At 43.3% G+C, this 15,245-nt stretch overlaps 1 protein-coding gene across 2 annotated transcripts in view; it reads left to right on the forward strand.

Annotated features, from left to right (window-relative positions):
- The first annotated feature begins 1,319 nt into the window (after positions 1–1,319).
- The window catches only part of DCLK1 (doublecortin like kinase 1), a 1,081,753-nt gene continuing 1,067,827 nt past the window's right edge, over positions 1,320–15,245 (forward strand). For both annotated transcript variants that reach the window (XM_069205533.1, XM_069205532.1), the window contains exon 1: positions 1,320–1,671. In XM_069205533.1, coding sequence (XP_069061634.1) covers positions 1,412–1,671 — 260 coding nt within the window. In that variant the 5' untranslated portion in view covers positions 1,320–1,411. The remainder of the gene's footprint in view (positions 1,672–15,245) is intronic.

Genomic DNA, 15,245 nt, shown 5'->3' on the forward strand with positions numbered 1-15,245 from the left:
ACCGTCTGCCAGGGTTGTAATGACCACCATTGTGATGTAAATGCCTACAGTCTTCATAATCTATTGATTTTTTCTATAGGGGTAAATGATTCACACAGACCCTTTGGTCTCTAACACATTCCATTTCATAGGTGTGTTGGTTGGAAAGATTAACCTTCCTTTTTATGGTGTGAAATAAATAATCCTACTCACTATTCAACTTAATGGACCAATTGGTCCGGCGCCCCTTCTGACCTCAGGTGTGTTACCGACCCACTGGAGTATAGGTACTTTACCAATAAATGAGAGAGAAAATGCAATGTGGGTGAATAATCATCAATACTAATCATAGTGTCAGTCTCAGATCTGAAAACTGTTAAGAAGTGAGGAGAGTCGGTTCATGTGTAGTTTTTTGTTCAGTTCTGTCCCCTCGGGCATGCACAGAGTCAGACAGTCCAATATTGCCTACTTGCTATAGTTTTATTCAATTGTGTAGCTCACCCCTGATCTTGGGCGATTCGAGCGATTTACGTGAGCACCACTATGTTTTTTTTTTTTTTAGGGAAGGAGGGGTTTAGGAGTTTTGCCTAGAATCACAGGATTGTGACCCACGGCCGGGATTTGAGCCTTGACCCCGAGTTCCAAAGTCAGCTGCTCTAGTTCAGGGCCAGATTTCCTTCTCTATATTATTCTGTATGTGTGTATAGAGTACCCACTAGGAAATGTATACATTTCTAGATAAACTCCACAGTGCTTCCACATTTTCTTTCTTCGTTTCGGAGTCGACTTCAAAGGCAGAAATACTACAAAATGTACACTTATGCCAGTCCTGCACAGACACACTGACGTTGAGCAAGCCAGGTTTCCCGTCAAGCGCCCCCTGTACTTCATTATATTATAGAGTGCCATAATACTAATCTACCAGATACTGACCTCTAATCTTGGGTCCCGGAGTAGCGTGCTACTCGCCGTAAAGCGCTTCACGACCTCGACAGGTGAAGTAAGCACTATATAAATACATTACATTTACAATGACAACGTTTAGACAACATTTACTGGAGCGCTTTCACCGCATAAAGTGCAATGCGGAGTAACTATTAGAATAAAAATGCACACAGCGTACGCAGCTCAGTGTATACTGCTAAGTATGGAGTATACCAAATGAGCATTTCCGAAAATCGTAGAGTGATGCGCCCCGCACCTGCTCTCAAAAGTATTCTCTAATGGCCCTCCTTCCCGAAAGAAAAAGTGATATTTACAAGGATTCAGGCGGAGAGCTATTAGTTACATAGACGAGTCGTGAGGGAAAGGGGTGCCGGGCGGGGGAGGGGTGGCAGGCAGAGAGGATGATCAGCGAGGGAGCAAGCGCAGAGAAGGCAAGAGGCGCGAGGCTGGGTGTGTGGAGAGCAGGCTTTCAGTCAGGGCAGGGCGCATGCAAATCGCTGCAATAGCAGCAGAAGGAGGCAGCGGCAGCCCAGACTCGGCAACAGCAGCGGCTGGGCACATCCAGTCAAGGGGGGCCGGCGGCAGACACACAACAAAGGCACTCGGCTCCTCTCTGCGGCGGCAGTACCATTCACCCAGCCAGGCAGGGGAGCGAGCTTCCCCCAGCATCCCCCAAAACAAGAGCTCCGCATACAAATTACCAACACAAAAAAAGATAGTTTGGGGGAAACAGTTGGACACATATAGGTAAGTTATTTTGATTTGACAACATAACGAATCAGGCTGATGTCAGAGCATCATGCTTTAGCAAAATTGGCACGCCACTGCTTGCGCGGGGCGCCCTGTCTTTTTCCAACCGTTAAACGCTTGCTGGTCCTGTGCCTGCAGTCAGAGGCATCTCCAACAAAATATGACTGCTCGGGGGGTGGACAGCTCCATTAGCGCTGCGGTTTGCACCATTTTTGGGCACATAAAAGCGATGTCTACAACTGCATAAGGATGAGTGAATGAGGTTTATGGCTTTTGGAATTGTATTAGGGCGAGGACGGCCCTGAATGATTGCACCTCGTGAAAGGGCACAGCGGGGTCTCTTTGCTTTTCGTGACAGTGCACTCAGCTGTTTTTTCCGTACCAGTCTCAGAAATGTGTGTGATGGTTATGGGTGCAGCCGTACACGGGCTGTGCTTGGAGAATCATCCTCAGATGTTTCAGTCTCTAAATTGTTTTGAGAGGGGGTACCCCTGAGCTTTGAAGGGGAGGCATTACAGTCTGTTTAGAAATAATAATAATAATGGCAGGTGCACAAAGACTTGCATGACAGAAGGATGTAAGCCTCAAAGACGTGCCTTATTTGATGCAGCGCTCTCGGTTAGTTTCAGCCCTCTGCACGCACACATGGCGTTTTACAAACCCGTGTGTGTGTATGTACGCAATGCCAGCGTTGCACGAGGAGTATCCGACCACGCTGGATGTGAGAAGCGTGCACTACAGTTGAGACTATGCAGGTCCACAATGTGCAGAAAGGAAGACGTGGAAGGGGGGCTGGCTGGTGTTATTTATAGCAGTCTTTAATCGCAGCTCTTTTGTGATACTGGATTCAGTAAGGCTCCTGGGATTCCCAGCCCTATTTATAGCAGGGACCTCTTTGGTGATTGTAAGGTTGTGAACAGCGGTATGCCGATCAATAGTGCAGTAGGTGCTGTCCCATCCGGGATCAGGGTTGTCGGGTGCCCTCTGTGCCCCAATTATGGATGTTTTTTACGAGTCAGCATGGGGATAGGGTGTTGGTTTTCCACTATATCAGGGCCCTTGGCATCCTTCCTATGCCACTGGTGGTGCATGCTTGTTCAGTTTGATTTCTCTCCCTTTTAAGTGCCCCCAAGACTTAATGGCAGCCTCTCCAAGAGATCACATATTTTTATTTTTTAATCTTTTGTGTCTACAGCAAGCAAAATCCTGTGCCATGGTCGGTTAGGCGGTGTCTGTTGTGGCTTCGTTAAGGGCTGTCGTGAGGTTTATCAAGTGCAACAGAAGCTGGGCAGCCCCTGGCACGTCCAAGGCCTTGTAGGCTCGGCAAGCCTGCATGATAGAACACCTCTGCAGATTCTGTGACAACACTCTTTCTTGGGCTGTTGGGTTTCAATTGATTTCACGTCGTCACTTAAAGATTGGGGTTAATCGTGACACTCCACCGCAAGTTGCACTCTCTTTTTTTCTCGCTGGAGATCAATGAATGGCCGGGCAAACAATTGACTGATATTTCAGAAGCTAAATCATTTCCTAGGTGTCTGATCCTGTTTGAGTGTTCGGGGCACTGTGAGGCACAGTAGGCCACATGCACTTCGCTAATCAGTAAGTGTAGAAGTGCACACTCGTAGTAGAGTGTGCGGCGTCTGGTATGAATGTTGAGCTGACTACTTGCAGGACTATGCACCAGCATGGACTACCTAGGAAGAGCTAAAACGTCCTTCTGTATTACATAAAAATATGGACAGGAGTCAAGGAGACAGTTTCATAGAGTAAATTTGCAATAGCTGCTTTTCATGGAATATACACTCACAGGACAGGACATCCTCTTACCACTTTTTTTGTTTATGTTCAATGTTTTACTTGCTATTTACATTTTCTAGGTATACTATTGATCCCCTTCATTATCAGTTGCTTTGTTGTATTGTATTGCAACATTTAAATGGCACTTACTACCTCTATGTGGAGCACTGAAGCGCTTGCCTACACGAGTAGCATTCTACCCCATGTAGGATGTGTGATTGGAAGGATGTTTTTGTTCTGATTCTATGTGGGAAGTGTTTCCATGTTGTGGATATTGACCACAAGGTGCAGGTATCATGTAATAAGACACAGCACTTAGCAGTTTGAAGGCAAAATAAGTGTGAGAGACTGGTGTGCAGTTTATAGTTTTCAGTACGCTAGCAGCTTTGAGCTCTGCAGGTCCATTAATGGTGTTTCATATTTTCCTATTCCACTTAGCCGGTTACTGCACTGCGTTATCTACGCTGAGATATCTTGTGCAGTGCTTAATTTGTAAATAAAAAGGTGCTGCAATTAAATGTGTGAACATGGAATACTGAGGCGGTGCAATCCTGAAGCCGTCTCATGCTTCTTCAATCCATTTACAGCCACTCCCTGCCCCTTTAGCTCACTCTAGCAGCTTTCTACTTTCCCCCTTTGTGATGCTTTTTCGTTTTTTCCTTCCTCCGTCTTTCCCATATGTGTCTTTTGTTCGCAGCAAATGCTTGAGGCAGAAGAATGAGCCCCGGCCCTCAAAAATAAGTGCCGGTGCTCAGCACCGGAAACAACAAGCACAAATTAAGCACTGATCTTGTGTTAAGTTTATGGTCCTGAGCAGGCATGGCTTGGAGAAAATCACGGGGCAGAGATCTGCTGGGATGGACTTTGTTACTGTCATCCCTTCTCTGATTGTCATTGTGGGATGTCAAACGCGGTCATAATATGTAGCTAGTTGGTACCCACAGTGGTGGACTGAAATAAAGTCCTGTGATTAGCATGGCACATGGTAGATCTCTTTAGTTATGCCATGACTGTTCATTTGGTGATGGGTGGTTTGTTGCTGTGGACTGGTACATTACTGGGTGATGGACATCACCCATTGCAGTTTTGTCTTATGTGAGTGTGAGAGTGTCAAGAAGTATAAAGAATTTATTATGCATTTTGTGTGATCTACAATGTACTGCCTTACAGTTGAATGTTATGGAATTAGTATTAGTATGAGCTAGGTGTATTGTAATTACATTTATATAGCACTTACTACTCCTGAAGAGGTATTGTAGCACTTTACCCAGGGGTGTGTGCTGCTTTTGAACTCAGGGTTTCTGTCTTTCTTTCTTTCTTTCTTTCTTTCTTTCTTTCTTTCTTTCTTTCTTTCTTTCTTTCTTTCTTTCTTTCTTTCTTTCTTTCTTTCTTTCTCCCTTTCTTTCTTTCTCCCTTTCTTTCTTTTTTTCTTTCTTTCTTTCTTTCTTTCTTTCTTTCTTTCTTTCTTTCTTTCTTTCTTTCTTTCTTTCTTTCCTTCTTTCTTTCGTAGTTCCTATGTGGTGGATTAAGTTAATAGGAGTTAGGTGTGACCTCTAGTGGGGGCCAGGGCGATGTGTGAATTTATGCATTGGTTGATTGTATTAAGAGATGAGCTACAGGAGCTACTGAATTGTTGTGTTGTAGTGTTATGACTTTTAAAGGAGAAGTTGTGATCTTTTAAATGAGGTGTCAGCAATTTGCAGAGATACAGCAGTAGGGATAATAGGCAAACATGCACATGACTTAGTGTAGGCTGTGCTCAGAGAGGTGGCATGCAGAGTATGGAAATGAACAAGAGTGTCAATCGAAATAAAAAGGAGAGTTGGCAATCAGAAGTTTTAAGTCAATGTAAATTTTCTTGCAGGGTTCTAGGAATATTATGGAGTTTTTTTGGTATAGCATGCAAACTTGTAGATAAAATTAACATTATTTGCTTATGTAGCAATATCATTGAATGTAATAAAAAAACCAATGTACACACACCATCACCCCTTGGTTAATATAATTAAAATAAATATGGTTTTATTTTTCCATAAAATCTAATGGAAGGATAACACAGAACATCTTTCGCTGTGATGATCATAGTGGATGGAGGAGAATAGTCTGTTTTCGTGAATTTGTGTAAATTAAGGCTTCTCAGGGCATGTAGCATTGGTGCTGTGCCTAACCCGAAGCACAAACAACATAGGCACACTGAAGTGTGAGATCATGCATCTGGCTGCCATTTAGCCTTCCCGTAGCAGTAGTCAGACATACACACTGCAGCAAGAAAGACCCTTAGTGCAAAAGCAACAGGCCAACAAGAAAACGATGATGAGAAAGGTGTCCAGCAAGTGTGAAAGCACAAAGCTCTCAGCAGAGCTGTACACACCAAGAATGCTTTTCCTAAATCAGTGGGCTACTATCTCGCCACATAAGGGCTGCCCGGAGTACTGTCACATTGTGCTCTAGATAAATACATGTTCTTTCGTTCTAGTTTTCCAGATGTCATTAAGTGCGTAGACAAAACGATACATTTCTCTTTAAATTGGGCTCCCAAAGGGCGCTGTCGGGTTTCCACCTAGACTTGTGCTGTGCTTGAACGTTGTTATGCCCCACTCGTGCTATCCAAAGTTACTCCACAGTGAGTCTCTTGGCGTTTCAATGTGCGTTGGTATTTAAATAACTCCATCAAACACAACAGTTTTGCTTGAATAAACAGAACAAAAATCAGAAAAGCTTAAGTAACTTATAAATTGTCAGCCTAAGCTAAGCCTGCAAGTTGCTTGCCATTGAGCTTTCAACTCTTGATTTCTTTTTCAACACCAGGTTCTGGGGTAGTCTAGGTTGCTGGCAGTGCAGTGCCAGGAGAAGCGCTGCACTGCTGTTAGTAGTGTCATTGAATGGGGCCTAAGGCTAATATCTTGCAAGCCTATGGAAAAAAGAGCTCTTTTTACCATGTCACTAGTTGTCACTTGATCACCTTGGTAAATTTCACCCACCAAAATCTCACTCTTTCACACATGAGCGACTGTAGAGATGTAATTATTCTTCTAGGTAAATATCAGTAAAATATTTTCCAAGATGTGTTCTTGTTGCTTCAAATCTTATCAAAGTGACTCTGGAGTTGAACCTTCTGGGGATACAGAAAAGAAGCACCAGTCCAAGTTGTCATTGAAAATGGAAGTTTCCCTCCACTTGTCATAGCTGAGCCTGATCCAAGTCCATGAGGCCTCTCTTCATAGATTTTGTCTGACTACAAACTTTCGCAAGTCAACTAAAAGCTGCCTTGCTTTTATATGACTAAACTTCCTCCTTATATAAAGCCAAGGGCAAAGAAATGCGTGCAATGAGGAGAAGGGAGTGGGATACTTGTGTGTAAGAAATATGAGAAAGTATGTGCCCTTTGAAGTCTAGATAATAAGGGATGAAGGGGAAGAACCAAAGAGGAGGCGTGTAGTATAAGGGTGGTAAATCAGGAGGGGTTGTCTTTACGGAATGGGAGAACACCTGCTTCCATCTCAGTATGTCTGTTTTCTCACTGAATTGTACCTCGACACCTGATTGCACTTTCACACAGTAAGGAGTTTTTATTTTTGCTCAATAACGAAATAGGTAGGTTTTCCGTAGAAAGTATTAGGTTCCATTTCAGGGTACACAATCCTCTGAAGGCTAATTAGCTCCACTGTGTTTCGTCTGGGCTATGTGCCCCTAGGGCACGGGTGTATCAATTTGTTATTCGGTATGTTCACATGAGCACTGCAGTACAGGTGGGAGTGAGCAGTGATAATTCTTTTAACGAGGAATGCATATTCTGGGCCTCTTCACTAATTACTGCCCTGAGGGCACTGGGCTCCAGGTGTGATGTTTTAGCTTCATGAGTGACAGCATTAGTAATTCATAGTCACTAGACAATTTCTGTAGTGTGATTAATGCGGTTTTGTGTGACACAGTTGAGAGCATGTGAAACCCCATTATAAATACTGTGCCCACCATTCCCCACCGCAACCGAGAATAGAACTACTTGTAGTTTGGTCTTGGCATCTAGTCCCGCAGTTTATCATGAACAAATGATGGGATGAAGTCATCCAATTACATCCCGCAACTATCCTCTCTGTCTAGACTGACTATGGGGAACAGATCTAACTTGTTAGAAGGTAGCTAGGCATACGAGTGCAAAGGGGAGTCCCAGCCTGCATAAATAATACTTCCATGCAGCTCTTTGCTGTCCAGGGACCACAGGAGAGCTGTGATCTATAAGCAGAAGATTGCAACAGAGATTGTATAGGCAGATGGCTGACTTCCCCACAAGTACTAACCCGCGTAAGTCCCCTCTGTACCTATGAAGGCCAAGAACCATGGAGACCCCACCAGACCATAGGAACCTATTTAAGTCTGTCCTTTGAAGAAGCTTTAGCTTTCTCCCCAGACTATTGTTTTAAAAACAAAAATCATACATAATATACGTAGCTAGGATTTTGGTCAGCAAGCTTCTTCCATTGGTCTACTGAATTGTCATTCAAATTTTGCTGCCACCCCCCACAGCATATAGCATAGCCCCCTTAACATCACTGTGGATTCTGTTCACCTTCATTTAAAATACTTCCTTTTTCTTGTAGTGACAAAGCTTTTTAAAGTGTGCCTTTTTAAATTTAATTTTTGCAAATTTAATTCATTTTGCCTGCGCTTTAGATGGCCAGTTTAATGATGATTTATTTCCGGTCTTTATTTACAGTTTTCGTTGTTGTATAGGGTTTATGTGACAGTGCAGCTGCAAGCAATTTGAGTAATTGGCTTGGTGAGGATTTCTTCTTGTCACCTTCTACAAAAATGAATAGTAAAATGGACAGCCCAAATAAAAAGCCTTCTTTTTAACATCACAAGTAAATCAGCCACCTCAGTGAATGTATTTTTTTTAATTTAACATTTAATTGCATGCATATTTCCTTTTCTTTTTATAGCATATGCTTGTAATAAAAAAACCATAAACAATAATGAACCACTGCATCAGCATGGCAAGACCTATTGCCTTTTCCAGTGCTTGATTTTGTATGGAGCGACGCTAAAGAGCCTATATTCCAAGCATTTAAAAGTCCACAGTTTTAGAAAGGTTGGAGATGCTTACCCAAACACATGTTATGTAACGTGCTCTAATCTGTTCTGGGGATTGCAGAGCCACAATCCTCAAAAAGCACTATTTATCCACAAACAGACATGGATAAATGGCATGGTGTATGGCTTTATACACCAGGGCCATAACTTGACAAGAATCCCTCAGCCTTAAATTCCCCTTAGACCAGGAGGGGTGTTGGGAGCACACTACCTCACATACCAACATATTTCACCCCTTTGTATCATGGAAAATGCAGTTCACAATTAGTGCTTACTTCAACATTAGCTGTAGTTTTTTCACCAAAGTTGGTGCAGATATTGCTGTATATCTCTAGACGCGTGTTTCTGGGTTGACCACTTCACCAGTAGGGATCATAAGTAGTAGAGAGCAAAGAGAACTCATCTGGGGTTGCTGTAAATGCTGCCAAATTCCTCTCAGGTCACAGTTCCAATCAGAGGCTCAGAGATGCAACTCCAAACCTCGTCAGCATGCTGGCTCAAGGAAGCCTTTTAAACAGGAGGGGGCTTGGGAGCCCACTGCCTCACATCCCAGCACATTTCACCCCCATTGGAAAATGACCCTCACTGAAGGGTCATGCCAAAAGGTTTGCCTTCCTCCTTCTATATTTTTGGCCTCATGTTTGTTGGCTTTAGGACTCTGGACCCTTCATTGCTTACTAGTGCTAAAGTGCATGTGGTCTCGCCCTAAAACATGGTAACATTGGGTCATACCCAATTGGTATATTTAATTTACTTGTACGTCCCTAGTAAAGTGCACTACAGGTTCCCAGGGACTGTAAATTAAATGCTACTAGTGGGCCTGCAGCACTAGTTGTGCCACGCACATAAGTTGCCCCATAACCATTTCTCAGGCCTGCCATTTCAAGGTCTGTATGTGCAGTTTCACTGCCACTTTGACTTGACCTTTAAAACTACTTGCCACGCCTTAAACTCCACTTTTTCTACATATAAGCCACCCCTAAGGTAGGCCCTAGGTAACCCACAGGGAAGGGTGCTATGTAAGAAAAGGCAGGACATGTATGCATGTGTTTTACATGTCCTGGTATCGAAAAACTCTCAAATTCGTTTTCCACTTCTGTGAGGCCTGCTCCTCTCATAGGCTAGCATTAGAACTGCCCTCATATACTTTTAAGTGATAGATTGTGATCTGGAAGGGGTAGCCATGTGATGTTCAGTAGGACCAAAATGATAATAGAAAATCCTGCTAATTGGTGAAGTTGGATTTAATATGACTATTTTAGAAATGCCACTTTTAGAAAGTGGGCATTTCTCTGCACCTACTGCCACCTGTGCCTTACAGCCTGTCTCCAATCCACGTTCGGTCTGTGCTGGTTGACAGCTCCTCTTGAGCATTCCACCCAGACAGCCAAAAACACAGGACACTCAGTCACATCTGCATTCATCTTCATACTGAATGAGTCTCCCTGTTCAGGAAGGGTGGAGGGGCTCTCTCTTTCTCTTCAAAGGCCAGTGGCCTACCCTCACACAAAGGACTGATAACCCCCCACAGGGATTCTGGCAGACAGGACTTGGCTGACAGGGGAACTTGTGCACTTCAAAACAACTCTTTGAAGTTTCCCCCACTTCAAAGGCACTTTTTGATATATATACTGGGTCTCTGACCCCATCAAATCAGACACTTCTAGATATACACCTGGACTCCATCAGTGGAACTGCCTGGCTGCCCAAAGGACTCGCCTGGACTGCTTTGCTGAGAAGGATTGCTGCCCTGCTTGTTGCCCTGCTGCCTGCTGGAAGGATTCTGCCTTCCCCACAAATGCTTTCCAAGGGCTTGGATTGAGCTAGCCTCCTGTTCTGAAGTCTCAGGGCCACAAAGACTTCACCCCAGAGAAAAAAAATCCCCCTTTGTTGGAAAATCAACGCAATGCCTGCAGAAATCTTCGCAGCACCTGCCTCGCAGCTGATAATTTGCTGCATCATCTACTAGATTGATGCAGCGCCTGCCTCTTCTTACCAGCATGTTAAAGATTTTCAACGCATCATTCCTGGGCATCAAAATATCCCTGCATTGCAGTGTGGAACCAAGGCTGGACTCCTGCAAATCAACGCATCACCTTCCAGCATGGAAAGAAATGACGCATCATCTGTGCCACGCTGGAAAATCTGACGCAGCACCTTATTTTTCAACACATCTACCCCTCCGTGGCCCCCGTGCATCGTTATTTTAGACGCATCCCAGGTACTGTGTGTTACAGCAATACAACGACTGATTCGCGAGGATTGAGACTCTTTTAAGCCTTTAAAAAGTGATATCTCAACTTGTGCATATTGGATTTCTGTTGTTTTTATCTTATTTTATTCAGATAAATAGTATCTATTTTTCTAAACCTGTGTGGTGTATTTTTGTGGTGTTTTCACTGTGTTACTGTATGAGTTATTGCACAAATACTTTACACATTGTCTTCTAAGTTAAGCTGCCTTCTCTGTGCCAAACTACCAGAAGGGGAGCACAGGATAATTTGGATTGTGTTGTGACTTACCTTGACTAGGATTGTGGTCCCTACTTGGACAAGGGTGTATACCTCTGCCAAATAGAGATCCCAATTTCTAACAGCCCCTTTGCATCCTGGTAAATGCATTTCACAATTAGTGCTTACTTCAACATTAGCTGTAGTTTTTCACCAAAGTTGGAGCAAACATTGCTGTATATCTCTAGACGCATGCTTCTGGGTTTATCCCTTTATCCGCAGGGAACAGAAGTAGTAGAGAGAAAAGGAAATGTATCTGAGGTTACTGGAAATGCTGCCAAATTCCTTTCAGGTCACAGTACCACTCACAGGCATATATGTGCATCTCCAAAGCTTGTCAGCTTTCTGGCTCAAGGGAGCATGAGCTGTAGGTTCTCTCCAGCCCAATAACACAGTTGCTGGGCTTGAGAGAGCCTGCACAGGCTCCCAGTCTGCTTGGGAGCACCCTGGCTGGTCCCTCCCAGCCAATCCTGATGCTGCTCTGTGCAGCGTCAGGATTTGTGCAGGGCAGGCTGGGAGCCTGTGCCTGCAGAGGAGCATTGAGAGACAGAGGAGCGGCGGTGGAGGAGGTAAGTGTTTTTTATTTTTTTTAATTAAATTAAATGTTTATTCCCTCCCGCCTCCCCCTCTCCCGTGCCTCCCTGCTCTGCCCCTTCCACGGCCCTCGAGCTGCTAATGTTGTCCTGACCATGATTTCTCCATTGTGGATCTGCAGACATTTTGAATATCATCTTCCAAAGGTACTGGAACTTGCCTGAAGTTTTTAAAGACAATTTTCTTACTAAATGTGGATTGTGACAATTGTTTTTCACATTTTGTGTGTGAGCAATTGGTCCTCCTTCAAGTTGTAATATCTGTACCCTCCATTTCCTGTGAGAAAGTGAAGGAATTGTCACCACCTCACCTACAAGGCTACTATTTAACATCATTTAGAACTGTCATGAAATTGTCCTTGTGTGTTCGGTGCAACAGCATCAAGTGAGCATGGACAACGGGCATGTTATTATCGCTAGCACATTTGAAACTTGCTTTTATGTGTCAGATTGCGAGGTTTATCAGACAGGCGCAGCATCCAAACTGTGATAAATTTGATTCACTGCCAGGTTAGTTGCATTCTCAAAACTCCTGACTTAAGTTGGGATACATCCCAAAAGTCTTTTCCCTTTACGAAATTGAATGAATTGCATTTTGTTTTATCTCTTCCGATTAAACAGCAATCTTTTTTGTGCAGTATGGCAATCTAGAAAACATAGCCAAAATCTTTTGATTCTCTGTGGATTTTCCCAAAGTACTCTAGTCTATTTTCTCCCAATGGAGTCTCAGCTGCTTTACAAAACAGAGAAAATGGGTGATTCCTTTGTGTTTAGTATGGCTTAATCAACCCCTTAAAAACTGGGGCTGTAAAGTGGAGTGGCTCATCCCTGCACTACAGTGACTGAGAATCTTTTTTGAGCTGACAAGGCACTCTGTGTCTGGTGAACGTGTTCATATCACCTCTTCCGGATAGTCATGTTATTTAGACAGGATATAAATATGACATTAAAGTGCAAAATAAGGAAATCCTACAGCAATTTAGCAATAGTTAATTTAGGTACTGGAAGTCCAACCTATCTACGTAAGGGGTTTCCCACTTAATGTGAAACTGTGCCCATTTAACTGATGTAGTTGTTTGGGTGATTTGTAAATATTATTTAAAGTACAGCACCCCGGTTCCATGTCAACTGAAGAGCTTCCTGATTTGCTGAAGGAATGGAAACTCTTCCACCACAGCATAAGACTGCCATACATCTCACCCCATCTCAAGAATCAATAGGATCTTTTGCTTTGCTTATGGAGTAATTGGTGGTTGCTTCTAGGTACTGTGCCCACAAAACAGAGTGAGCTGGAAAGTGGCACCTGACATGTAATTAAAGCACTTTGTTATTCTATGACATTTGTTGACATATTCCAGAAAAAACATTAGAGTTGTTCAGTTTACTTGAAAGAACTGAAGTATGTCTAGCCCTGCAAAATGTGATTTTTGTTTCCAAATTAGTCCCCAAAAGCTACAATTCAGTTGAATGTACAGTATGAATCTTCTTTTGACCTCTTTTACAACTAGTGAATGATAGAAAGAAATATTCCTTGACAGGTAAACATAGACAGAAGTGATTACCAGGCCAAATCTCCACCTTTGGGTAGATTAGGTTCTCGATGACCCCACCTTGAATATCAGTCCGGTTAGAAACACCCAGTACAGCACTAAGAAGTATGTTCTAAATATTCTGAGCTTCCTAAATGAACAGTTACAGTAAATGCTTATCCAGAAGCTCCCATGTCCGAAATAGAGGTGGGCGTAACTCTGTAGTTCTGTGCAGCGTAATCATGTGGAATTACCTACAAATACTGTAAAATTACATTGAATTATGCAAGAAGAGTAATTCTGCATTTAGCTCTATTTTCTTAACGCAAAAATGCCCTCTTGCATCCAAAGTGGACACTAAGAAATTGCTTTAAATGCAACAGAACCTGAGGAGCAAATGTGAGCAACTTTTAGTGCTGGATAAATGTGCACTTGGGGTAGAATTCTCCCCCACTTACTTCTGGCACTTAGTGCTAGCTTTTTAGCGCACAATGCATCTTTGCATCCAAAACAGACACGATGATGCATTTTGCACTAACAGAGCTAAATGCAACAGCAGCGTGAGAAGCCCCTCATGCTCACTAAATGTCCACTTGCGATATGTTTTTTTCCGGCAATTACTCTTAATTTCATGATTGGGTGTATTTTGTTAATATTGGTAATTTCGTGTCACAAAGGTAACACAGATTTACAGAAATTGCTCAGAATCCTCTGGCGTAGTTAACATTACTCGCATGCCTACTCCCAACCTGGTAAACTTGTTTCTTTTTTCTGATTGTTTTCATATTCCCACTCAGTCTTTTAGAGCATTTCTGTTTAATTAATTTCTCAGGGTTGGTGTCCACCGCTGTCTGGATCTCATCTCCATATCTTATGACTGTTTTCCATTGTGCTCCTGTTTTTATTGTATTCCTCCCATCGCTTGCAGGTATATGGCAGGTGCTAAGCCAGATACCAAAATGTGAGGCAAGGGATTTTTTGACAATTTTCTTCATGTTGAAATGCGGTATTTAGGAGTTTTGGAAGCTCAGTTGCAGAATTTTAGGCTTCTAAGTCCTTTCTCACTTCTATGTTAATAGTGATTTCCTCACATTGCTTACATTCCCAGGAGTCCCGTTCCTGGATCTGGCACAGTCCTGAGAGCTCCAGTGTCATCTCCGCGGTTGTGATCAGGCCACGCACTGTTCCAGGGAGAAGTGGGGTTGGGACAAAATAAGAAAAGAGAGACTTGCAGGATTGGGTCTGCACAACGATGGTGCAACATTGCTTAACAGGATGTGTCGCTTCTGAGACCTTCTGTGTTTTCGAAGGTAGATGTGCAGTGGACCAGAACCTCCGGCTGTGTGAAGATGCATTACACTGGGAACATACAGAAGAGGCAATTACTATTAATACTCTAGCAGACCTCTACATACACTGATAATGCATTACCTTCAATGATATACACTTACAGACCTTCAAAATCACTGTATGAGAGCAGGATGACAAAGTTCACAGAGTGGAATCTCTGTGACTCTAGAGGAAGAACTCGAAATACTGGTTGGAGCCTCTGACACTCCCAGGATAAACTCAAAACATGGATTGGAGTTACTGGCACTCCCAAGCTTACTCTCAGAACATAGGTTGCAGTCACTGGCACTCCCAAGGTTACACTTGCAACAAAGGTTGAAGTTATTGGCACTCTCAAGGTTACACTAGGAACATAGGTTGGCATCCCTGGCACTCCCAAAGTTACACTCAGAACTTATGTTGGAGTCACTGGCACTCCTAGGGTTACACCCGGAACATAGGTTGGAGTCACTGGCACTGCCAAGGTTACACTCGGAATGTAGGTTGGAGTCACTGGCACTCCTAAGATTACACCTGGAACATAGGTTAGAGTTAAAGTTAGTCTCCAGGTTACACTTGGAACATAGGATGGAGCCACAGTCACTGACACTCCCAAGGTTACACAGGGAATATAGGGTGGAGTTACTGGCACTCCCAAGGTTACACTAGGAACATAGGTTGGAATTACTGGCACTTCCAATGTATACTAGAAACACAGG

The sequence above is a fragment of the Pleurodeles waltl genome, chromosome 8 (genome assembly GCF_031143425.1).
Source record: "Pleurodeles waltl isolate 20211129_DDA chromosome 8, aPleWal1.hap1.20221129, whole genome shotgun sequence".
NCBI classification, from domain to species: domain Eukaryota; kingdom Metazoa; phylum Chordata; class Amphibia; order Caudata; family Salamandridae; genus Pleurodeles; species Pleurodeles waltl.